The 26,103-nt window shown below is 30.7% G+C and overlaps 1 protein-coding gene across 1 annotated transcript in view; it reads right to left on the bottom strand.

The window, feature by feature from the left end:
* Nucleotides 1-5,770: 5,770 nt before the first annotated feature.
* LOC134713763 (neuropeptide receptor 15-like) overlaps nucleotides 5,771-26,103 on the bottom strand; it is a 50,697-nt gene continuing 30,364 nt past the window's right edge. The window contains exon 2 of the mRNA XM_063575051.1: nucleotides 5,771-7,713. Within this exon, the coding sequence (XP_063431121.1) occupies nucleotides 6,987-7,713 (727 nt within the window). The 3' untranslated portion in view covers nucleotides 5,771-6,986. The remainder of the gene's footprint in view (nucleotides 7,714-26,103) is intronic.

Here is a 26,103-nt window from a genome sequence, read left to right as displayed (position 1 = left end):
GAACTAAACACATTTATTCAAAACCCGGTTGTTGGCATGCCACGGGTTATGTTCTTCTCATATATGTTATGATGGTATGATACTACACCCCTAACGAAAAGGATTGTACCTGATATTCATATGATTAAATCATAATCTTTCAATCAGTTAAATTGAAGTCTGGAGCTGGCATGTCAGTTAACTGCTAGTTATTTATGTATAATTGTCATTTTGTTTATTTTCTTTGGTTACATCTTCTGACACCAGACTCGGACTTCTCTTGAATTGAATTTTAAATGTACGTTTTGTTATGCGTTTACTTTTCTACATTGGCTAGAGGTATATGGGGAGGGTTGAGATCTCATCAACATGTTTAACCTCGCCGCATTTTTGCGTCTGTCCCAAGTCAGGAGCCTCTGGTCTTTGTTAGTCTTGTATTATTTTAATTTTAGTTTCTTGTGTACAATTTGGCAATTAGTATGGCGTTCATTATCACTGAACTTGTATATATTTGTTTAGGGGCCAGCTGAAGAACGCCTCTGGGTGCGTGAATTCCTGTTGGTGACCTTCTGCTGTTGTTTTTCTATGGTCGGGTTGTTGTCTCCTTGATACATTCCACATTTCCATTCTCATTTTTATATAGCCCTAATTAGTATCACCACGATCTCGATTTGTAAAAATTATGTTTGCTTTTATACTGGACATTTGCTGTTCTATTGCAGTTGTCGGGTAGCGGACTGTACAATGAATATGAACAACTTTCAATTCCAGAATTTTCGTTTCTTCCGGATTTAAAAAAAAGCAGAAATATCATTTTACATATTGACAAACTTTTAGTTCACAGATGTGATCTAAAATTTCTTTTACATTTGCCAAAGATAATATTGTCGGCAAAAATTTGTTTAAAAAAATCTAGTTCTGGAAAAAAAACCTGAATACACTTAATTTGTTTTGAAATACAGATTTCAACCGTATTACTATACCAGCCAATAACAAATGTATGCGGCATGTTTCTATATTTGGTTCCAAAAATAGTAGCGAGAAAATAGAAATACTATACATTGCCTTGAACTCTCTGTTTTATTATATAGTCAGTGCTGTCCTAACCAGAGATCAAGGATAGAACAAGTGGGTTATGAAAAGGTGAAGAAAACTATGTTCATTTGTGTAGGCAATTACGTCAATTTACGACAAATTTTACTTTCCGTTCCGGGGTCAATATCTTCCTGTGGCACTTAATTTACACTGTATATTTTAGTAATGCAAGGAACAAATACGATTACTAATTACTACTTTCAGATCACCATTAAAGACTCCATGTGTAACAAGTAAAATAGCAAAAAAGCAAATCTACTAAACTCCATGGATAATTCAAAAAAGAAAGTCCTTTATTAAATAGCGAAATCATAAACACCAACTTATACTCCGAATTTGACATTGGCACAATAATCTATGATAAACGCGACGATGTTAATAATTTCCTCCACCTAAGTACTAACCCAATACACCAACTTCTCCAGGATATGGTTTATACATTTTCCAACTCATTCGGTGTACAAGAGCTTAAAGCCGCTTTTAAGACTTTGTAAAACGTAACCAGTGTCCGAGCAGAAAGTTGAAAAAACAGAGTAATGTGTTTTTTCTTTATAGATCGATTTATGAATTTTGAACAGCGGTATACTACTATTGCCTTTATTGATATCAAAGAACATTATTTGTCGTTTTTCCAAAACAAAAATATATCGAAAGATACCAAGACTTTGTTGATAAATATTCCGTATCAATTTCACAAATAATACATCATGGTCTTACTGGTTTAGTTCTTTCTTTGTACCTGGCGTGGCCCGTTATGTATGCATCCCGTTTTTGTGTTTTTTCAATGTTTTGTATTCTTGTCTTTCAAGTTTGCTTACGTTCTTTGTCTATAGAACATATACGCCCTTTTTTATTTGTTAAAATAGTCATTTATTTTATTGTGATTCAGATTATATCGCAACGTTGTCTGCTGTACTTTATGTTCTATTTATATGTCTCTTTGGTTTGCTATTATAGTGTTTACCAATATAATAGAATTTTGTGCGATATCAAAGTCAGAGGGTTATCTTACTTTAAAACCAGGTAGATTCTATGAAAGAAAATGTTTGTACCAAGTAAGAAATAGGACAAGTGTTTTGAGTTCGTTCGATGTGTTTGAGCTTTTGATTTTGCCTTTAAAAGAGAGACGAAAGATACCAAAGGGACAGTCAAACTCATAAATCTAAAACAAACTGACAACGCCATGGCTAAAAATGAAAAAGACAAACAGAAAAACAATAGTACACATGACACAACATAGAAAACTATAGAATAAACAACACGAACCCCACCAAAAACAAGGGTGATCTCAGGTGCTCCGGAAGGGTAAGCAGATCCTGCTCCACATGTGGCACCCGTCGTGTTGCTTATGTGATTACAAATCCGGTAAATAGAAGGGACCTTCTGTTTTGAGTTTTCCTTGGAGTCTTATTTGGTCCGAGAACACAATTATTTCGTAGTGCATTTCTTTTAGAACATAAATGAAAATAAAAAAAAATCCCACCTGTGCTTTCTCAAAGAAACTTTTACAGTGTGTTGTACTACTTTTGGGACAAATTATATAAAAAAAACAGAAAACTTCATCGTCTGTAACTCAAAATATGGACAATTGTATGTTTAGGGCGTCTTGAAATCTTTTGACAGCTTCCGAAGTGCTTAATTTCAACCTTTTTCAGCTGGACCAAATCACTACTTTCCTTTAAAATTCTGGCCCCATATGTTTTTAAAGTGTAATTGCATCCCCCTACCTGCAATTTGAGGCATTAAACATGGAGAAATAAATTTGAAAGGGGTATACAAATTAATGGCAAGTAACCCACTGTCAACACTAGGGACTATATTCGTGAACAACGAAAAGAACAACGAAAATCAAGGGACGACAATGGTGGTCTCGGACCATCAAGGGTTTAATCTAAATTGTAATCCTATAAACCAAGACTTTTCCAACAAAATACACGACTTTAAAATAGAAAAAAAACATTTACATCTTGTTGTGTTTGATGTATTATAAGTCGTTTCATTAGTTACCCGAAATGACAGTTAAGTTCAAGTGAATCATGTAATTACTGGTAATACACAACCTACTTTAATGCAAGTACAAATGCATATTAACCACGTATATATACCGTTGGTTTTTTCTCGCAACTTTTATATAACATTATTTGACTCATTCACCATTTCCATTCTCCATTTCCATTCTCAATTTTATTAACACTAAACACAGAAACTTTTGATTTACAAATGATGGAGATAACCATTTTATTTATTCTTGTTGCGTGAACATTTATTTTAACAAGACTTTCTATAGGTAGAGTTCCTAGAAGTAAAGTTAAAACATTTATATCGTTATTTCATTCGATATATCAGTTTTAAATATAACAATGGTAACCTCCGCCTCAGTTTTGCATCAAACAAATCGCCGAAGGACTCCTCCGGGTGCGGGAGTTTCTACCTGCATTGAAGACCCATTGGTGGCATTCGGCTGTAACCTGCTCTATGGTCGGGTTGTTGTCTCTTTGACACATTCCTAATTTCCATTCTCCATTTTATTGTAGCTATACCATCTTAAAATTGAAGCAATACGGTTATGCATGGGATTTGTTTTTATGATAGAAAGATATTAACTTTATGACACCCTTCGATTTTCCACCCACAATGTTTTTTTTAAATATCCTGTACAAGTCAAGCATATAGCAGTTATCAAATTGTCCGTTTCTGTGAATGTGGTCTTTTATTTTTTTAATTGTTGCAGATCAGTGTTTCTATTGTTCCGTGGTTTTCTTTTCATAGTTAATATGTTTCCCTCGGTTTTAGTTTGTAAACCTGATTTTTTTTTATCGCTAAAACGATTTATGACTATCATACACCATTATACTACTGTTGCCTTTTCTCCCTTAAAAATATGCAGTAAGTTCGTCTTTGTTTCAAACTATTTTCAAACTCACACTACCGATTAGATACCGATAATGAGCTTTGAGATATTATATGACTAGCATAAGCAAATATTGCGAAAACAATGCGCTTAATATATATATAGGCAAATATATTTTTCTGTTACTGTATCTTATTCCCTTTAAGCTGGAATGGATCTTATATTTTCCTAAAATGTAAATCAATAAGTATAATGTCGACGAAATGCGGTTTTGAAGTAGCACATTATAAGTCTACTGTCTTTCATGAATTTTTACGATATTTGAACATTGCCTCGTATTTGTTTTTGTTTTGATTAAAGCTTCTCGGGGTTCTATTTGAATCGTGATGTCAACAGTGATAGGGATTGTAAGGAAATAATTATATACATTTAAAACAAAAGATTGTCAGCATTAGTAAGTGAGATTACTTTTCCATAAAAAATCACTTTTGATTGTTCAATTCGGACAAAAAAAAGTACACATTTTATTTTAAGATGATTAAATAGTATTTTGCAATTATTTGGTTGATTTAAAAGATATCTAATTGAAGGAATATAGGAAATTTTTACTGTTTTTTCAACTGGTTAGAAAGATAACAGAAATTCTCATGTTTTTATAATAAAATCATTTATGGTGAATTAAATCTGGTCTCAAAAGTAGAATTTTCCCTTTTTTATCTGTTCTTCAGCAAGTACAAAGTCAGGTGGTACATACAGTAAAACATAATAAATGTCAGGAAATTGCAATCGGCTATGGCCATCAACGAAAGACAGAATTATGTTTATAAGAAATGGAATTTATCTGTTGTCATCTGTGAGATTTTTTTATGGTGTTTGTAAATCTTTTGATAAGACACTAAGTTTCTTAAATCACAACTATTGAATCAATGGATTCCGTTTGGACAGCAAATCTTTGACATTGCATTTGTGAAACATGTCATAACACAAGATAATATATTGTTTAAAATTGGTTATTTATGTTTCATGATGACATGTTTGTATTGTTCATTGCCGAGCAGGAGAGAAAAAGAGACAAAAGAAAACAAAAGAACATTGCAAAACAACTGTCATTATCATAGCAGATAAATAAAAACGAAAACGACGATCCTGTTCCATATAATCTTTCCCATAGCGATATTTTTGGATGTCATTATTATATAAATTGTGACTTATTGGCACTCGTACCACATCTTCATATATCTCTATAAGTATTGTATAGTTATCGTAGTATCTTGTATGTATGTACGGTCTTATCAAAATTGTATAGAAGGTTACTATTTCAGTAGCCCTTATCTTTCTTCTTTTCGAGTTCGTCATATCCTATAGCTATTGCATATAATGAAATACGTATGATACAGTAAGCTCTTGTTGTCTTACTTTGTTTCAAGCTCGTCAATCCGACCGACGTTTTGTTGGCAAATGGTTGCCTGTTCGTACAAACACTAACTTATGTGTACTGTTTTGAAATGGACAATCCAATTTTTTGGAGACAGTACAGGATGGATGAAAACTTTGTATTCATGCGCACAAGGTGTCAACATAGCCCATTAGAAGGTGGAAGAAAGCAACATTACTCTTAAAAATAAACAAAAGGGAAAGTCATAAGCTGTTTATATATATAAAGCGTGGAAGATACCAGAAGTGCTACCTAGTTTGTTAATCTTTGATAACTATATTCAGTTACATAACTGTAAATTAATTCACAAATAGTAGACATGAAATAAACTTTTTAATGAACACAAAACAAATACATTTTTTGTTGAATTATTATCAATAACAAAAAACAAAAACATAAAGACCCGTAGACAAGGTCGATGAATATTCATATACTTTGAATATATACAAAGATAAAACATCAACAAATATTAAGTATTATGTACATGATTTGATTTTGTGATACTTATATTTATTTGAAATGAATAAAAGCAACCTGTGACATGTTTGAAATGATTTTCAAGCAACCATTAACGATCTTTTGTTAATCTCAAACTACATGTATCAGTGTGTATATATTTTCACTTTATGATATGTTTCTTCTTATTTGCATCAAGGCATTTATAACAAAAATCCTATATTATAAACATTCCTTGTTTTGAAGAAAGTTCAGACATTGATTAAATCTAATAATTTGAAACCATTTGAATTTTAAAATCAAATGGAAATGAAAGATACTTTTTTACAGTATATAATTTGATGCATTTGAATTGCGATTTTCTGGCTCAACCTTCACCAGGAACGCCAATTGCAGTTGTAATGGAAAGCTAGGGAATATATTGTATGGTACAACATTTCAAAAAGGAAAACAAAATTGTACATCAGTTTATGTCAAGATTTCACTTAGAAAATGTAACTTTCGTTCACTTAAAAGAAAAATGGAAATTTGTTTTTAAAGAGTAAAATGGCATTTTAGAAACGATGAAAAAGAAATATAATCTGTAATAAAATTATTGACTCTGGTAATTACAATTCCTTGCTTTTTCTTATATTTGAAATTGTTAGTTGTTTCTTACGAGCAATAAATGTAAAAGAGCATCGTGAAAATTACATTTTAATTCTAAATTTTACATTGAGTTATACATTTGAAACTCCTATACATTCTGAAAAACTAAGAGTATTTATAGATATGAAACATCAACGGGGTAGAAAGACGTTTACTTAACATCTTATCCTAAAAGACATCATATGTAAATTACAATTTAAACGATACCAAAAGTTTTCGTTTCCAACAAAATAAGAAGATCTTTAGCAAGACAAAGTTTGAGTTAAAAAAATATATCATGCATTTTATTTTCTAATGAAAGATCTTGGGAAAGACATTACAAAGGGACATGGTATAAATAAAATACGTGAAATATGATATGAGGACATTGCATGAGTGAAACAATTGTGTAGACTCTCTCTAAATGAAGCATGGATAAAACCCAAATGAAAAAAGCACACACAAAGATAAACATATTATTGAATAAAACGCAATCAGGAGCAACAAATCACAGCCCGTTTCGTAGAATAATTAATCTTTGATTCAAAGTCTTGATATTGTAGTTCTTGTAGTGCTGACTTTTCTCGAGATTCCACGAGAGTCAAGTGAGTTAAATCTAGCTCTAATATATGGTTCATGTTTATATTTAATGCACATACAAAATAAACAACGTTTAAAATTACGACGGAAATTTTGACTGAATATACTGTACAGCACTGGATTTGCAGCTGAGTTTACATATGCAATAATATTGACAAATACTTGAAAGGACCATGTCTCGTGAAATCTCGTCTTAGACAATGTGTTATAAAATAACAAAATTTGTGGCGGGGCATAACATAATGTATAAACAATAACACTTGCTACCAGCATTTTCACAACACCTTTTCTAGCTTTTATAGTTTCTGCAGCTCGGTCAGTTTTTCTATTTAGTTCTTTTCTCATTTGAAATTTAGTATGAAGTTCATCGGTGCTAGCGTACAGGCGTCTCCCAATGATGGCATATAGAACTATCTGTATACACACTGGGATGAAATAATAGAATGTAAACTCTAAAAACTTGAAGATTATATTATCTAACTGGTGATTAGGAAAGATTGTTATACAAAACGATATGTCGGCGTGAGGTATCATCAACTTGACTTCGTTGTATAACACTGTAGGTATCCCACAGGCACACGATATCATCCATATAACACCGACAGCTAGAATATTCTTACGTCTGTTACATACAATCTGTGCTTTTATCGGATGAACAATAGCTACAAACCTGAAACGAAAACAAAATAAATGTTTTTCGAATTAATTGTTTCACTGACAGAATTGTAATAAGTAACTGTAAAGAGAAGGTTAAGTATTTCTAAAGATAACGTATGATGCAAAAGACATACAATCAATGTTGCTGTTGATGCTCTTCGATAAACGGTTGTAAAGTTCAGAAAGGTAGATTCGACAGTTAACATAGGTTAACCCGATTACAGAATCAAGTTGGATTCACTTACATATTTTGAGTAGTCAAGTTAAATATGCTTAAATATTAATGAAAAGTTAACAGTATGTCTACTATCAACTGGGTCCATTTGATTTATTCATTGTATATACTACCATGTTTCTGTACGTCAGTGCTTATAGTTTTTCAAGGAGTCATATATATATAATGATACATTTTGGGTATCAGTTTTCATTTAAAAAAGTATGAAGTTGTAATTTAACCTATCAGCAATAGCTCTATTGGGCACAGTAGATCAAAGAGGTTTTAGTCTGTTCCATCAATACATTTTGTTTTCTCTTCTTTCAAACAATCTTCTATTATTTTCTAACTTTTGTTTTCGAAACGTACGTAACCGAAAAAGTGTATTCAAGAAAGAAACTTTCAGTGCGAGCACATTAGGTTCCTTCGTATTTCGCATAGAAGTGAATAATAAAGATTTTACTATGCCGCTTTGAATTATAATATAATGTGATCACTGGCTCTCAATATAAAATAAGGAAATGTGACTCTATTGCTAATGATACAGGTATCCTACAAATCTAAAAATAAACACCTTAATTTTCATATAAAGCTATTTCTTTAAACAAAAATAATCCAAAAAATCTTAATATTAACTAATGTCTATTTTGATATCCCTAATCACTTCAGAATCTGAAATATTCATTAAAGCAGGTCTTCCATATGTTTCAAATACAAAACAATTCTGCATTGTTTCACAGCTGAATGAAAAAAACTGTTATGCAAAACGTTTACAAGTTTTTTGTATTCTTGTAAAAATATTTGTTAAATGTCACTTGAGTTTTCGTCACGGAAACGCTATTATTATATAACAGATGAAAAAGAGTTTCCGGTTTTCACAGTAAATGCCTGTGACATTGCGGTTAAGTATCATGTCGTTGTTCTATAAATCTTGTTCAAGCTTACACAATCGCAGTTTACATGGAAGGTACGCCATCATTGAAATACATTTAGCGTTATGAAACATGCAGTTATATCGTATTTCTCATTGAAATCCTAAGGAAAGCCATTAATTTTTATTTGAAGTTTAATGGAATCTCTGTAAAATGAACGTTAGTAGAAACGATCTTTTCTCTACTTCATTACTTCTTTTATATATATGACCTATTGTTTATTTATCGTTTGGCTTTTAAACGAATATAAACTATGCAATGTGCAATTATTACGCGGTTTTGCAGATGGCCTTCAATAATTTTGGGTATCTGTTAAAGTATATTGAAATGCAATATTTAGCATCTATGTTTAACATCGATTGATTCATGATTTTTTTTCCTGAGGATAAAGATATATATATGACCAAATAAACAGGGCCCAATATATAGTCAAATTCATAAAGGTAAAACATGTACGTTAAAATAAGAAGTATATTTTCCAATGTCGTCACAATCCTCGATATCGTTCTCACTTTTTTCGAGTATGATCTTCCGATTTAGACTTATTCCAAGGTGTAATGTTCATGTGTTTAAGAATTTGATTTTGCCATTTGTTATGGGACTTTCCTTTTTGAAATTTCAATAGAGTTTGGTATTTTTATTATTTTTGTTTTGTTGTATTGTCAACACGACGGGTGCCACATAGGAGTGGGTCTATTTCCCCTCCGAAAATTCCTGAAATTATCCTTCGTTTTTAGGGGGAGGTGTGTATTACTCAGTCTTTCGTTTTATATGTTGTGTTGTGCATACTATTCTTTGTCTTTTACATTTTTATACTTTTTTTCCATGGCTTTTTCAGTTCATTTTAAACTTGTGTTTGAATGTTTATTTGGCATCTTTCGCCTCTCTTTTATTGTGTCCTGAACGTTTAGGAGATTATTACTGAATGATTGCTTACTAAACTGCTACTTATCTAAATACTAGTGACCAAGATGCTGGCGGTTGTTGACAACTTCAAATATATAAGTACATACTGACATGGATTTGTGTCATTAAAGATTTAAAAAGTAGTATAACAATTTAGGTCAATAAAATTTGTTTTACAATTATACACATATGCTGTAACGCTATACGCAAAAAAGAATTCATTTTTTTTTTAAACGGTGAAAATCGAAGATTCTCTTTAATAAACTATATGTAGGGGTGTGACTTAACGCATGGCGAGATTAATGTATTACAGTTTAACGTTGACAACAATGATCATACCTAAATAGCTGGAAATATATTAAAAGGATTCTACATAAAAAGGGAAAAGGAGATTAAAAAGAAATAATTGATAAATGTCAGAAACATAAAATAAGTACAAAAGAGAATGGTAGATACACAGGAATTGCATTTGAGGTTAATATAAGTGGGGCACACATTACATGTATGGATATTATTATTTGGGCGAACATACCTTGTGGTATGTCTATCAACCTAATCGTAAACTTAAACCGACATTATTCTCATCTAGTTTGAAACTTTATCATTTAGACAGATATGCGGTATACCAAAGATGAGTATAATTTATATATTCGATTAATTTTAAATGACAGATGATCTCCCTACACATCATACATGATAAAAAAAATATAAATGTTCACATTTCGATATTATTTTTAGAAAGACTAAACTTGGCATATGGATTGGAAAAATTAGCAAACATGTAAAATGTTCATGAAAGATTAATTTTCACCACGAAATTTCATAGATTACATATACCATCTATTTAGAAAGTTTCGTCGACAATATGATTTAAAATAATAATAATAATATTGTGAAAAAGGTAAATCATGATAAAAATACATTGTTTAAATGAGATTAGCAGTATCAGAGTGAAACTATAGGTTTATCGAAAATTAATAGACATATTAAAACCCCAACACCAACAAGAAATTAGTTTCCTTCCTTCGAGCTTAAATGTTCATGTATGGACACATCACATATGATCCTGATGCTGACGATACCCAAATTATGGACGATATGTGAAACATTATAGATGCAGTCAGTGGAAGTACACAGAAATGAATGGTCGGCTCGGAGTTATAATAACATACTGACGTGTTTTCCTAAGGACTGTTGTTTCTTTGTGAAGAAGCATGTTAAAAGTATGGCTCAACAAAAAAAAGGGTTTATATTTGTACTGCATAAGAATGTTAGCGTACTCAATATACATGTAATAGTTGCATGTAAATTTGAATTGCTACTTATCTACATGTATAATACTTTTCTCTATGAACATGTACTACTAATTTTAGTTCTTTGCAAATAAAAAAGGTGATACATATCCTATATGAAATTGTCATCAATAATATATGTAATGAAGGTAGATTTGTCTGTAAGAATATACGTAAATGAATAGTAATCTATGTTATTCAGTGTCAATTCAAATAATAATTAAATGTGGGTTTTACTAAATACGGCGTTTGTCGATGTATATTATCTCTGGCCTTGTATATATTAAATGAATATGATGTGTCTTTCACTATGTTATCATAGACTCACGAAAGATCCGGATCTAACTATCATGTTCTGCCTAACGAAATCAATGTATTTGTATAAATAGATTATGGAATTTACCACTTTGTTAGTTAACCATTGAAACTACAATATCTGTCCTTGAGTTTCCAACAAAAAATAAAACCCTAAATTAATTTCGATCGTTTGACTATTTCTTGTAAAGTACAATATAACAGTAGGTCATTGTTCGATCATATCCATTAAAACACACTTTTTGTACTATAACAATCTTCAAGAGGCTTTCATACTTGTAGATGTTGAATATTAATATTGGTTAAGAAATTAGATTTTTTTTCCCAATAAAAAATGAAGCAGAAATGAAAGTTTTTAGTTAGACATGTCACAGTTTCGAAGCATTGACTATATTGGTAGGATGATCTGGCGGATTTAATAATTAACCATTCACATTGACTAACATATTTGCCTCGTATTCCCTACAATGTTATCGTAAAGGAAGCACCATTCATGTTTGATCCATAAAATAAGGACGTAATTTCCCAAGAGTCATTTTATTATAAGCTTATAAAAGATCTCTAGTTGTTTGACAATGGTTTATATGATTTGACGCAAGTTATAATTTCACAAATTATAGAAAAAACGCCGTACTACGGGGCGCCGAATGGGACTCTTGTGGTTTTGTACTCAAAATTCAATTTTGTACGGACAAAAGTGACTTTTGTTCAACAAAAATGAGTTCAGTTTAACAAAATTTGTATCATACTACAAATTTGAAATTTTGTCATACAAAATTATCTATCAGCGGACAAAAGTCACTTTTGTCATGACAAAATTCATTTTTGTTACACAGACTTGACTTTTGTTACCTAATTTGAAAATTGAGCGACAAAAGTCAATTTTGTATTTAAATTAGTTTAGTTTGGTTTCTGTGAACTAATTTGCATACAAAATCGACTTTTGTTACACAAAATTGACTTTTGTTACACAAAATTGACTTTTGTTACACAAAATTGACTTTTGTTACACAAAATTGACTTTTGTTACACAAAATTGACTTTTGTTACACAAAAATTACTTTTGTTACACAAAATTGACTTTTGTTACACAAAATTGACTTTTGTTACACAAAATTGACTTTTGTTACACAAAATTGACTTTTGTGAGACAAAATTGACAAAATTGACTTTTGTCTCAACAAAATTAACAAAATTGAATTTTGTCTCAACAAAATTGACAAAATTGAATTTTGTCTCAACAAAATTGACAAAATTGAATTTTGTCTCAACAAAATTAACAAAATTGAATTTTGTCTCAACAAAATTAACAAAATTGATTTTTGTCTCACGAAAGTCAATTTTGTCTCATAAAAGTCAATTTTGTTGTTACAAAATTGAATTTTGTCATCACAAAAATGAATTTTGTCGTCACAAAATTGACTTTTGTCTCAACAAAATTGACAAAATTGACTTTTGTCTCAACAAAATTAACAAAATTGACTTTTGTCTCAACAAAATTTACAAAATTGACTTTTGTCTCAACAAAATTAACAAAATTGACTTTTGTCTCAAAAAAATTTACAAAATTGACTTTTGTCTCAACAAAATTAACAAAATTGACTTTTGTCTCAACAAAAATGACAAAATTGAATTTTGTCTCAACAAAAATGACAAAATTGAATTTTGTCTCACAAAAGTCAATTTTGTCTCACAAAAGTCAATTTTGTCTCACAAAAGTCAATTTTGTCTCACAAAAGTCAATTTTGTCTCACAAAAGTCAATTTTGTCTCACAAAAGTCAATTTTGTCTCACAAAAGTCAATTTTGTCTCACAAAATTGAATCTTACCGTACACAATTGACTTTTGTGATTTAATTTCCATATCAGGTAACAAAAGTCAATTTTGTATGCAAATATGTTTATATTTGCATACCTTTAAGACAAAATTGACTTTTGTCATGACAAATATGAATTTTGTCTACAAAAATGAATTTTGTCATGACAAAAATGAATTTTGTCTACACAAATGAATTTTGTCATCACAAAATTGAAGTTCTCACAAAACAAGTCTGTAGCACATAGTTTTGTAAGACAAAAATGATTTTGTTATGACAGAATTGAATTTTGTACAAAACCACAAGAGTCCCATTCGGCGCCCCGTACACCCTTGCTGGGATAACATTTTTACCATATCATTTTTGACGTATATTGTGAATGAATAGTAAATAAAAACTTTTAATGATGAAGGATGAACTAGGATGAAAAACTACTACGCACTACCGCCATTTAAAAAAAAATATATTCAATTAAGGAACGAATGTACAGAAAACCATTGCGAGTTGAAAATAAATTCTTATGAAATCAATAAGATGCTTTACTTCAAATATTATATACAAATACAAGACGATTTAGCACTAGACAGCATCTTAACGACATGAATACTAATAAAAAAATAAACAATATAGATTTTTACTATGCCCATTGTAAAGAAAATGATAAAAGAATGGGTCAAGGCGCAGTTTTTTAAGGTACGAGGTGTTCAAAATTGCCAAAATTTGCTTAGATTGTTCATGAAAAAACTTATTTTTGTGCATAAAAAGAAATCTATAAGACATATTTTTTAAATGAAATATGAGAAGATAGGTTTTATAATATATTTTAAGAAAACAAAAAGAAAAAGGGTGTTACCAATAAAATTGCAGATTTGGTCAAATGACTAGACCGATTATTTACTGTGATTGTACAATTCAAGATGGCGGTATACCCCTGAACTACCTAAAATAATACAAACACGTCTATTCAATATGTCAGTTTTTTAGTCGACAAGTAAACTATCAAACATTTTTATAATATATAAAAATTTATAAATATTAACTCGTCTTTGATGGGCCTGCCATTGGACAGATACAAGAACAAGTGGTTGGTTTAAACAGTTGTATACCCAAAATGTTAGACCTCAATCCCCATCAAATTTCAATCAGTTTACCTACTAAAACACATGAAAGAATATACACCAAAACATCAGTGTTAAAGATTATAACATTAGATGTTCTACCAATAAAACACGCTTTATACTACGTGACAAGCAAGCTGTTTCAGTGTGCTAGCTTTGAAATTAATCGTAACTACATAGGAAACAAGCAAAGTTACGCGAAATCGTTTACTCAGAACACGTACCAATAAGTTTTTGCTTGAATTGCCCGTTACGCAAAGCATTAATTTTCCGTGTATCATGTTTATTTTATTAAATGAGATACGATAGAGTCTGGATATTTGCACAAATAAATATATGGCAACGAACTAATTTGATCACTTTGTTTGTAGTTTATACCAATTAGGTAACTTCATCAGTCGTTGTATATCACAGATGTGCAATGTTGTAGGCTGGAACATGAAACTTATCTTATAACAGCTAGGGAGAAGTCATTGCTCGTTTTATTCTTTGTTTATATAAACTCGTCACATAAACTAGCTGTTGTGTGAAGAAGCTTTGCTGCAACTATGAATTTTAAAATCTTTTTAAGTAAAACCTGACCAATGTCAGATGTACCGTAACTAGTATATAAAAGGTTTCCACAGATGAGCTGACTCCTCAGGTATTTTACGTACGATTCACAGTAAAGGATTATGCTCCATATCATGAACTCGTCTTTTTAAAGAAAACTTCAATACATCATAAAAGGTCATATTAATCAAGATTTAAGCACGTTCTAGATTTCTTTTTCTTACGATTTGAAACCCAAATAATGCCACTGCTAAATATAAGGCAAAAGTCCGAGTCAGCGTTTTCCCGAAATTTTGTTAAAATCAAATATCTCGAAAAGAAGGTTCAAAATCGGTTTATAATTTTCTAGCTTATTTTAAAAGCTCTTTTGAATCATAATATTAGTTTTGAACTAATTTTTTTCTTAGTATTACCCCCACTACATCTTAAAAAGTTTTTAGAAAAAAAAAGAAAAAAAAAATCTCAGATTGATGAAACACACAATTATGTTAAGAATTTGGTTTGAATGATGATTTTTTTCTGACACTGATTAAATTCTCTTAATCGAAAAAGAAATGATATATAGGACGGGTGATGATGAGACAATTACACTTAAAAATTGTAATTACTTCTGAATGATTTTTTTCGAAACTCAAAATGAATATCACATTGATTGGGTTTTATACAACAATTAAAATAATAACCCTTCAAATCCAGAAAGATATTTATCTTCTCAAGTCCTTAAACTTAACTTTCTTGTAGTTTATCTTGGCTAGCGTGAAGAAATTGATGACTTGTTGGAATCTGTGCTATTTTTTCTTTTGCATAAAATAAGTATGCATTCCATTTACAGAAGAAACATTGGACTGCTTCAAAAAGACAAATGCAAAATACCAGTATATTTTATCAATTCATCAGTTTCCTGTGAAGTACTCTTCATACTCATGACAATTCTATTCACAAGTCATTTTACTGTCGGAAATAGTGGGACACAGTGTCTTCTTTGGTTCAAAACTTCAGAGAATAATCGGATTATAATATGTAGGACGGTTTACAACATATGCTTCCGCCGAATTACACGTGGGTGCGTATTGATCTGTCAGATGTTTTAAATAGATCTTCTAGCTTTTTAATGTAGTAACGATCCCATGTTTTTCGATCATTCATCAGTAAAATATCTTCTGTTTCTAGTAACCTACAGAAGTATAACATTTCTACGAGTTAATCATTGTAATAGCACATTCCTTTCAAACATTAACTTTATAAGCGTCATTTGGAAACTTTAAAAGCTATCAATCATCCCGTTGATAGAAACGTAAGAAAGATTAATTTTGTTTTTATATTAGTAAACTCTATTTATCGATAGGTCTCTCATTGAATTCTATCTTCCCACTTCCGTTTTTCAGTTTTATCCCAATATGTTAACATTTTTATATTTACAGTGGTGTTAAATAATTATTACAAAACCCAATCGTAATGGCAAGATGCACTGAATACTAAAGAGATTTACAGAAAAATAGCAGTGTTACATGCAAGTGTGCCATATATCGACAGGTGGCCGTAATTCAGTTGAAAAATAAGGAGACGGTGGAAGACTTACAATACGACAACTGTTGACAAAAGAGGGACGAAAGACAGTCAAACTCATAAATCTACAACAAACTGACAACGCCATAGCTAAAAATGAAAAAAGACAAACAGACAAACAATAGTACACATGACACAACATAGTCTACAGAGATCTATATGAAGCCGATGATTTAACAACTACAGGGCACGGTTATAACATTACTATGTTCTTCAACCAAGAGCAAAACCTATTCAGTATAGCAAGTTTTAAAAGACTTCAGGAATACCAACAACCTGCTTCAACGAATATGGTAAAAAGTAAAATAACAAAAAGATTGAACTCCAAGAAAAACTCAAAATGAAAAGTTCATACATGTAATCAATGGTAAAAATTAAAAGTACAAACATATCCAAACGCTGATAAACAACTGTCATATTCTTGCTTTTGTACAGACAAAAGCTTTTTCTCATGTAGAAAAGGGTGGATAAAACCTGGATTTATAACTGGCTAAACTTTCCACTTGAATGGCAGTCGCATAGAATAGGAATGTGCAATGATAAAGTATAATTATAACAAGATTTAGGGTTATAAATTTTTCATAAACTGTTTAACAATACATACAAGATAACATACACTGAACGAATACATTTGATCAATGACACAATGTAAATAGAAAATCAATAACACAAGGGGTGAGTTTGCTATAGAAAGTGGGTAACTTTAATTGTAAATGAAGGAACAAGTAACTTGAAAACATAAACAGGAAGAATGAGAGTTCGAAGGAATATATTTAATTCGTGCATACTGATATGATTGCCATCCCCTTCTTCACAATTGAAAAGTTAATATCCTTCCATATATTACAAAATAGTTATAGATTTCTTTGTTGATACACATTGAGAGAATGGATTTCAGTTCTGACAATTTTTTTAAAACGAAATTGACATTGTCATAGTTTAATCACGTATTCATTACTAAACCGACCAAAGGGGATTGGATAGTTTTCATAATAATTAGGAAATTGTGATTAAAAAAGTCGCACTAAGACACAGGCGAGTTGAAAGTATGATAAAGTAGACTTCCTCAAACTTATAGTTTACGGACTTTATAAAAATAATTCCCAAAAGGTCTATAGATTAAACAAAATAAATGTTTTCTTTCTCTGATTCAAGTATTTTGATTTTTATAAAGTATTATGTCGTCACTAGTATGATTAAAAAACAATTTATCATTTGTAACTAATTAATCATGGATCATTTTAATCAAGGGAATATAGTTCAATAACTCATTATAGACCTGAATTAAATGTCTGCTTTTCTATCCAATATTCCTTTGTTAATCATTTATAAATCCCATATAAGATGTATGCATAAGCTTGATACTTCAAATTTTAATAAGATCTAATTTAAGCACGTAGAAAACATATATATTTTTTAACCTGTGTTCTGTTTCGATGTGACTTAAAACGCAAAAGAAGTCGTTTATAGATCTTTTATATTCTATCTAATCATTAGAGAACAACATTTTTAACTTTTTTGTACGTCTCTTATCTGGCCCATCTCCTACGCTTTAGAAAATTAGTTTCAGAGATACTCAGTTCTACATATACATGTGCAAATGTACCACTGATTTCTTTTTAATAATAATTATTGCAACAGTATTTTGAAATTTTTAGTATCATTTATAAAGTAATAAACTCGTCTTCCATCACTTGATACTTTTCGTTGACTAATAAAATATTTTCATATGCATAATGGTATGTTATACAGTAGCTATTTCAATGTATTTGACGACGCTCTATCAGTCATCTTGGACCAACACATTTTAAAACACTGTTATTAAACAAATCGTCACACCAACGCAGTTAATCGTGACCATTGCATTTCAGCTTTCCCATCGCACCTGCGAGTCCTACATGTATATTTTTGGGGTATTTTAATTTGTTAAATTAAGAAGATATTGTATGATTGTAACGAGACAACCCATCAACAAAGGACTAACGGACATGGATGTATTAAGACCACTCATCAACAAAATGTAAAACAACCACCACAAAAACCCCAACGGCCATATTTAATCAAATAACACAAAGCATAAACCCACATATCACAGACAATAAACCACTGGAATACAGGGTTCTAGCCTTCGACAGGCACATTCAGATTGTATTGTTTAATCTTCCCTAATAATCATCAGATCGAGACAAAGCACAATACATAGAAAGACAATAACAGAAAACCTGTTAGTGACACTGATAGAACTACATATAAAAAAAAAAGAAAATGTCCACCACCGGTTTGACTTAAAGGTACTCCAAAGCCTAATTTCAACGATTAAGTAAAGGGTCGCCAATGCCCCCATTTTTTAGTATTTTATAGTACTTCCACAAGGGATCTTTTAAGATCTCAACCCTCTCCCAATATAGATATTTCTGCAGCACTTACAAGAAGAAGGTTTACAATAACCTTGGGCTAACACATGTGATAAACATCATTTCATTTTTGCGAGAAAAGAAAATTTTGAATAAAATTTCTCTGTTGGCATATTAATTTAAAGTACTAGCATAATCAAATGTAATTTACGTCATTATCTCTTTCTAAAAATTGGTTTGGATAGTATCGAAATGAGATCATTAGTTTTATAAGAGGGCGTGGTATATAAAGCACTATTATCCTTATAATACACTTCAAAATGCAATGAAACTACAGAAATTGCGTCTGTTTTTAAGTATGATTCTTTTAAACTGTAATGAAAATAAAATATAAAATGTTTACATTACGGAATATATTTAAATTATTAGATACCAACACTGCTGTTTAGTATAATTCAATGTCTTTAATTAATGAAAATACTCTGATGAAGTTTGACAACTGCATGTTTGTTATGATGTTTATTTTTGCCTACGTATTTTTGGCTTATTTTGTTCAAACATATTTTCCTTCAATTCTTCATTTTTATTTGTGTGACTATGTCTATTTGTTTATCTGATCACACAAAACAAAATAAAAAAATCAATTATTTATTGATAAATAAAAACCAATTGGAATTATGAAGACATATTTCCGATATATGTGACCTTGCTATTTGATCAGTTAGTAATGAGTAGCTATTCCCTCCTTTGACCGACTACTAGCGATAGAAAGTTACACTTGTAAATTAGAATAAAATAAGATTAATATTCATTGTGCAGGTGCTCGCTCACACATCAATCGAATGGAGTTTGAATTAACTTAATTCAGTAGATAATGTACATAGATTGAATAGGAAAACCATTGATAAAATTGTGCTTACAATAAAGTCATATACACAGAACCAGAGAGAAAATAGAGTTGCATTACATACAAAAATATACAGAACAAAAAAAAAACCACCCTAGATATTGAAAATAGTCACCCCCTTTTCTGCTCTGCCATATACATGAGCTCGAGTATAGTTCCACATAAGTTAGATTTAAAGTGATGTTGGCATACAGCTAAATTGATGCCCTGTATGTAAGACACAAATGATGCCACAACCTGACCGTAGTAAATAATACCACTATGAATGAATACGTAACTGAAGGAGGAGACAGCTAGACAAACCATGATCTGTTATCCAGCTAGTACAAAAAAACTTGAATCCAATTACCTGTCATTTTCAGAATATTTGATAGAAATCAAATACCTGATGCACACGTCTATTTTGTATATGAACATCCTACAAAATATTAAAGTTGTACCTCCCAAACTGAGAGAGAAGCAGGACAAACCCTATTTGACCTTGCTATGCAGCTACTATCATAAACAAATTACTAAGTCCAACTAAGTTTCATTTTCTGAATATTTGAAAAAAATCTAAATTCTGTGACAATGCACACACTCATTTTGTGTATGGACATCCTACAAAATATAAAAGTTAATGTTCCGAAACTGTAGGAGGAGATAGGTTGCAACCATTGTATCCTAACCCGGACGGACGAACGGACAGACAAACGGACAGGAGTTAATTAATGTTCCAACTAACATAAATAAGTTATAACATATATGACAAATTTCGTATGAACTCGGTCATGAAAAGCATGCTTGTTGTCTCATCGGCACTCATACCACATCTTCCTATATCTGTTGTAAATTTTGTATTGCAAATCACTGTTGCTGTGTTGTCAGTCTCTGAAAGCTAATGTCTGAACAAGAGCATTATAAAACAGAATAAGAGTTATACCGAAACGGAATAAGTAATAAATGCATAATTGAATATGAAGCTTTGAATGAACTTCAATGATATCATTACATTATATACAACTACGCAGATTTGAATATCTGCATTGCACTCAAAGGTTTAACTTCATAAAATGTCTGATAAAAGCTATAAGTTGAATAATCAAAAATAACAACAGAAATGTCAACCGTATCAAAGAAATTGTTTAGACATTATCTAGTTATAATTCATTGCTAAATCATAGAAAATGAAAAAAAGTTTTATGAAGTTTCATCACAAAATGTAATTAAATAGACAATCTTTGTGAGAGGTCAACATTTGATATATTTTTTAATGAAATTAGATTCTCAAGGGTTGAATCTGGAGGCGTTCTAATATAATGCGCTCAAATGATAACTTCATAAAATGTTTGATAAAAGCTTTGAGTTAAATCATCAAAATAACAACAGAAATGTCACCCGTATAAAAGAAATTATTAAGACATAATGATTATCTAATTAAATTCGCTGCTAAATGAACAAATAGATCTAGAAACATATCTTCAAAGTTTTATGACGTTTCATAAAAAAATCTGATTGAAATCATCAGTCTCAATAAGAGGACAATATGTCAGTATTCGATATCGTCATCAGTTTATAATGAAAGTATGAGGATCACAGGGTTCGAATAAGATAGATACACATTTCCCCTTTAAAAACGTATATGACAGGGGAAAGAACAAAAAGGTCAGCAGTTAAATATCAACAGCAGATATTGTATGTAATATTTATATTTTTCCCATTAGACTGATTTGGCAGTTGAGTGTCAAATGTTACTGATGTGAAAATATACAAAGTTATTACTTGTTTTACCGACTAGCATTCTGTATTTTTGATAGTGGGACGAATAGGGGTCCCTAAAAAATTATTAAAGATAAGTATTATTATTAATACGAGAAAAGAACAGAAAATGATAAGCTTCGCATTGACTGAAAACGTCAGCAAAGAATAAAAGTTGGAGCATCTTTAGAATATCATGAATTATATTTACAGCTTTTTCAATAAAAATCATTCTGAAACTTTTTAATATATTAGTCTTTGATATTAATTACCTCAGATATTGATACTACCTCAAATATTGATACTACCTCAAATATTGATACTACCTCAAATATTGATATTACCTGAGGTATTGATATAGCATGTACCTGGGTAACAAAGGTACACATGCTTAATACTAAGATTGGAATCTGAAAATCCAGGGACAGCATCTTTATCATTCAGAAATTGCATTTGCTGTGTGAATATAAATTTGTATCAGAACGGTATAAAGTTTCTCAGAATTACTCAAGATGGTTATGAATACATTCCATCTGTCTTAATCGTCAAAAATCAAATGAAAAATGAAGTATTATAGAAAGAACAAAACACTGAAATGCTGTTTCGAATATTGTCAGTAAATTATATAATCTCAAAACGTTAAATCACGCTTAAAATGTTTTTGAATACCTGCTGCTATAACAGATAAATTCAAGCTGAAGAAAATCCTCTTAAATAGTAATTTTTCAGCTTGTAAACTCATCTGAGAGTAAAAATCAATTGAGAACTAGCTATGGTTTTATTAACCCCTGCTTTGTAACTTCAGCGAATTAAGCTTATAACTGAAAGGTTTTCTGCATTATTATGTCACGTAGTGAAGAGTTTAACTAAAGAGAACATTCTTTGTAATGTAAGAACAATAAAAGGCATGCTGATTTAATTCTCTTACCAAGGAACAGTTTTTATTGATCCTTTATTACTCAACACAATATTCATTCTACTTGAAGTTCGCTTCATTGTTAATTTCAGAATAAAAAAAATATCAATCTGCCGGCATTGTGTAGTAATATCTGATACTAATATTACTAATGCCGTTCAGTTTTCAAAAACACACCATGTGATGATTTAAGTGCTAAAAGGTTGTTTATTTTCCATCCTTTGGCTGTTAATTTATTGATATTAAATGAAACTGTTGTGAATGCATACTTTTGAAGTATTTTTTAATATGTTTTACCTGATCAGTATGCTCAGGTCAACATATTTGAGCATGTTATGTATTCTAATATTCTCTAGGATGTGGCAGAATAAAACATATTTGAGGCGAACCAACATTCCCATAACCTTGTAAAGTGGTGTAACAGAACATCACAAATAAAAATAAACTATAAAATTCAGTTTTTCAAGGCTTAACTACTCAGATCCATACAAAACACAAACAGAATAAAAAAAAACACACACATTCGAGTTAGATTATAAACTGCAGCAATCTTTAAGGCACAATGCAGGTTCATGATTATTGCTATTCATTTCTTCGATGATTCCTAAATTGGTATAGATGAGTGTGGTTAAAAACGAAAATACCAAACGCCAATGAAAAGTCCCTTATCAAATGGCAGAATCATAAGCTCCTGTCATATTACATTAAAAACAACTTCTAATACATGATTGATCAAGCAAATCCTGATTCGCCAGGAGATATCCATGTTTAGTTTGATAATAAAATATGTATAGTAATATTTTAGTCAACAAAAGAAACGATACACAAGTTAACTCTAATATCTCATGAAATATATTAATAAGGCAAACTGCTACATTATCCTATGAAAAAGATACAAGAAGGAATGTTGGAAAGTGAGAAAACGCATTTTTAAACACCGGGGTCAACAGTATTATTAAAAAGATAATAACAAACATCGGCACTCAATTGTTAGGAGAGAATTAAGTAGTCAAATATCTGTCCAAAAAAAAATCAGACTGACAGTGTTATCTTATTCAAATATTAAGTTCTGATATGTTTTATTTTACATAATTTAAAGCAAAACAAATCAATTAAAATTGAAAACAAACTTTTTTATCCTTTAATCCCATGAACAACATTTTGCTTACATCAGACGAATTGGGTACAAGTATTCTAAGTTGGCACCGTGTATTAAATTTTTTTATACATGTAAATGGACATTCTATCGTTTCTTTTGCTGCCTAGTATATATATATTCACCTTTTAATACAATCTTATGATATCGATATTTGAACTGGATTTAGATATATACATCATCTTTTATTGGAATTTAATTATCTCCCATGGGAAACAATGATTTCACACTCTTTGTGTTTTCCTAATTGCACCATCTGGAACCAAAAAAAATAGTTCGTCAAGTCTGATGAATATCTTACTATTGGCGTTATTTGAAAGATGGTTACTTGTAAACATGAACAGTATAGGATGAACTCTTTTGTACCAGAATAAGTAAAGAGTCTCTAAAGAATAGAAAAAAAGTTGCATAATGCAGTTAAATATAATCAGCTGGTAAAATATTTAAAAATGTCTCCTTCATGAGCAAGGACAGTCATACTGGTTTCTGTAATCACAGGCATGACATGTCGGCACTAACTATATTATATAATTCTTTTTTAGCACCAACAAACTTTTAAAGAAAGTTTTTAATAGTACTTTCTGTAATATCGAAGGGGTGTTGGGATGGTTAAGTTTTATACTTCACTTTATATCAAAAATAATATCAGACAAATAATTTCATTCTTCTATTATTTACATTGGACCGGTGTTCTTGCTATTCCAATGATACATTTTATTTTCATAAAAAAGACCAACAACCTTGCAATTCCTTCGTATTCACTTCTAAATGCCTTAAATTGATCAAGACATTAAAGATGTAGACTTTGGCGTCCAACATATTTAGTGTCTACTTACGGGTTCATAATAGTATGAAATCTATTCAAGAAACAGTTGGAATAAACTCTTAAATATGGTATCATATATATTTGCCTGATAACTTAACATTTTCGGATCCAAATTCAATATAAGTTTATGCAAGCATGATTGGTCACTTTGTTTTCGATGCTGAGTAATGTTTGTAGGTTATGTATAAGACATTCAAAGCTGACACTTAATACTAGTACCCATGCGTAGCCATTAGCTCCTCCCCTCGTTCATTGAAATATATCTCAAGCTTATGCCATTGAAACGTATCTAAAGTCTTACGCTTTATAAAACAATATAATAGAAATATATATTAACAGGGATATAAGCAGTAAGTGTAAAAAGTTGAGACTACCTGCTTAAGATTCCTTTCACATCTTGTATCGATCTTTGACTCTTAGTGGCTTACCAATGGCATGGGACTTGAGGTCTAGTCAGTATTATTGCATTTCGTTGTTAGTAAACCTGTTTTTGAGTTGTTTTTATTTGTTGCTGTCACATTGACATATACCAGATATTGTTTTGTACTTATGTATTTACATAACGTAATAAAACGTACATTTCCCCAATTTCCAGCATCAACATACTGTTTTATATGTTACGTATAAATTTGGAAAAAAATAATTAAGAATATATGGTAAACGTAAACAATTCAACCGTTCAGAAAACCGAGATCATTTAACCAATATGGTGCTATAAGGCAAGACGTATACAAAAGTATACAAAATAAAAATAACCAAAATACCGAACTGCAAGGAAATGCAACAATTAAAAATTAACTTATGTATAATGAAAGCTATTGAACCAAGGGTTTCAATTATTGAAGTTCAATCCGTCGAAATCTTAGGAACGCCATCCCGAGCTTGTCGAACATTACTGCATATCTGACCAAAATATGACAACGGGGGGGGGGGGGGGGGGTTCCAATTGTCGTAAAATTGTCTATTTATTGAATTTGACGTGTCCAAAGTTGTACTATATAAGCAACCCGATGACTGCCACATGTGGAACAGGATATGTGTACCCTTCCGCAGAACTTGTCAGAACACCACGGTTTGTGTCAGGTTTGTTATGTCCGGTCTGTAGTTTTTTATTTTGTGTATTGTGGACTTTGTTTGTAATTTGGTAAAATGATCATGTAACCATCATGTCACAGTCACGAGCAGACAAATAAGTACGACATGAAATCAATACAAGACCATAGTAATTTTGACGTCATACATTGCGCCAGAGGAGCCTTACAGATCATATTAATTGTATAAGAATACAGAACTTGCTTTTTATTATCATCAATAATATTTAAACAAAAACATAATACTTAAAATTTTCTTTCATTTGAATTTCACAAAAGTTCTTGTTTTAAACATTATTTAAGAGTAAAAGCAAAGTGTTGCCATTTTCTAGTAATTAAATTTTTGAAATATGTTTGCGATTTTATGCAATTTTAAAAAAAAACCACAACATCAATTTTGTGATATTTATATATGCCAATTTAAACACTCTTATTTCACGAACTGCATTTTTAGCTAATTATTTTCTCATTATGAGGAAGATGTATGCCACCATTAGCTTGAAGATCTTGTAAAAGTACGTATTGAGTTACAACACAGAACAAATTTGTAAAGTCACACATGATTTTGACAGCTGATTATCTTGTAGAAAGTGTGAGAATGCCCGATTCACTTTATACAAAACTTGGAAATATGTCTAATCAAAAGAAGAAAACCGAATTATAAAAATTCATGTAGCCAATTACATCCTGGTATCCATGTTAATT

This window comes from Mytilus trossulus, chromosome 4, assembly GCF_036588685.1.
Source record: "Mytilus trossulus isolate FHL-02 chromosome 4, PNRI_Mtr1.1.1.hap1, whole genome shotgun sequence".
Taxonomy (NCBI): domain Eukaryota; kingdom Metazoa; phylum Mollusca; class Bivalvia; order Mytilida; family Mytilidae; genus Mytilus; species Mytilus trossulus.
The sequence above is the reverse complement of the archived record's forward strand: the minus strand, read 5'-3'. Positions and strand labels throughout refer to the sequence as shown.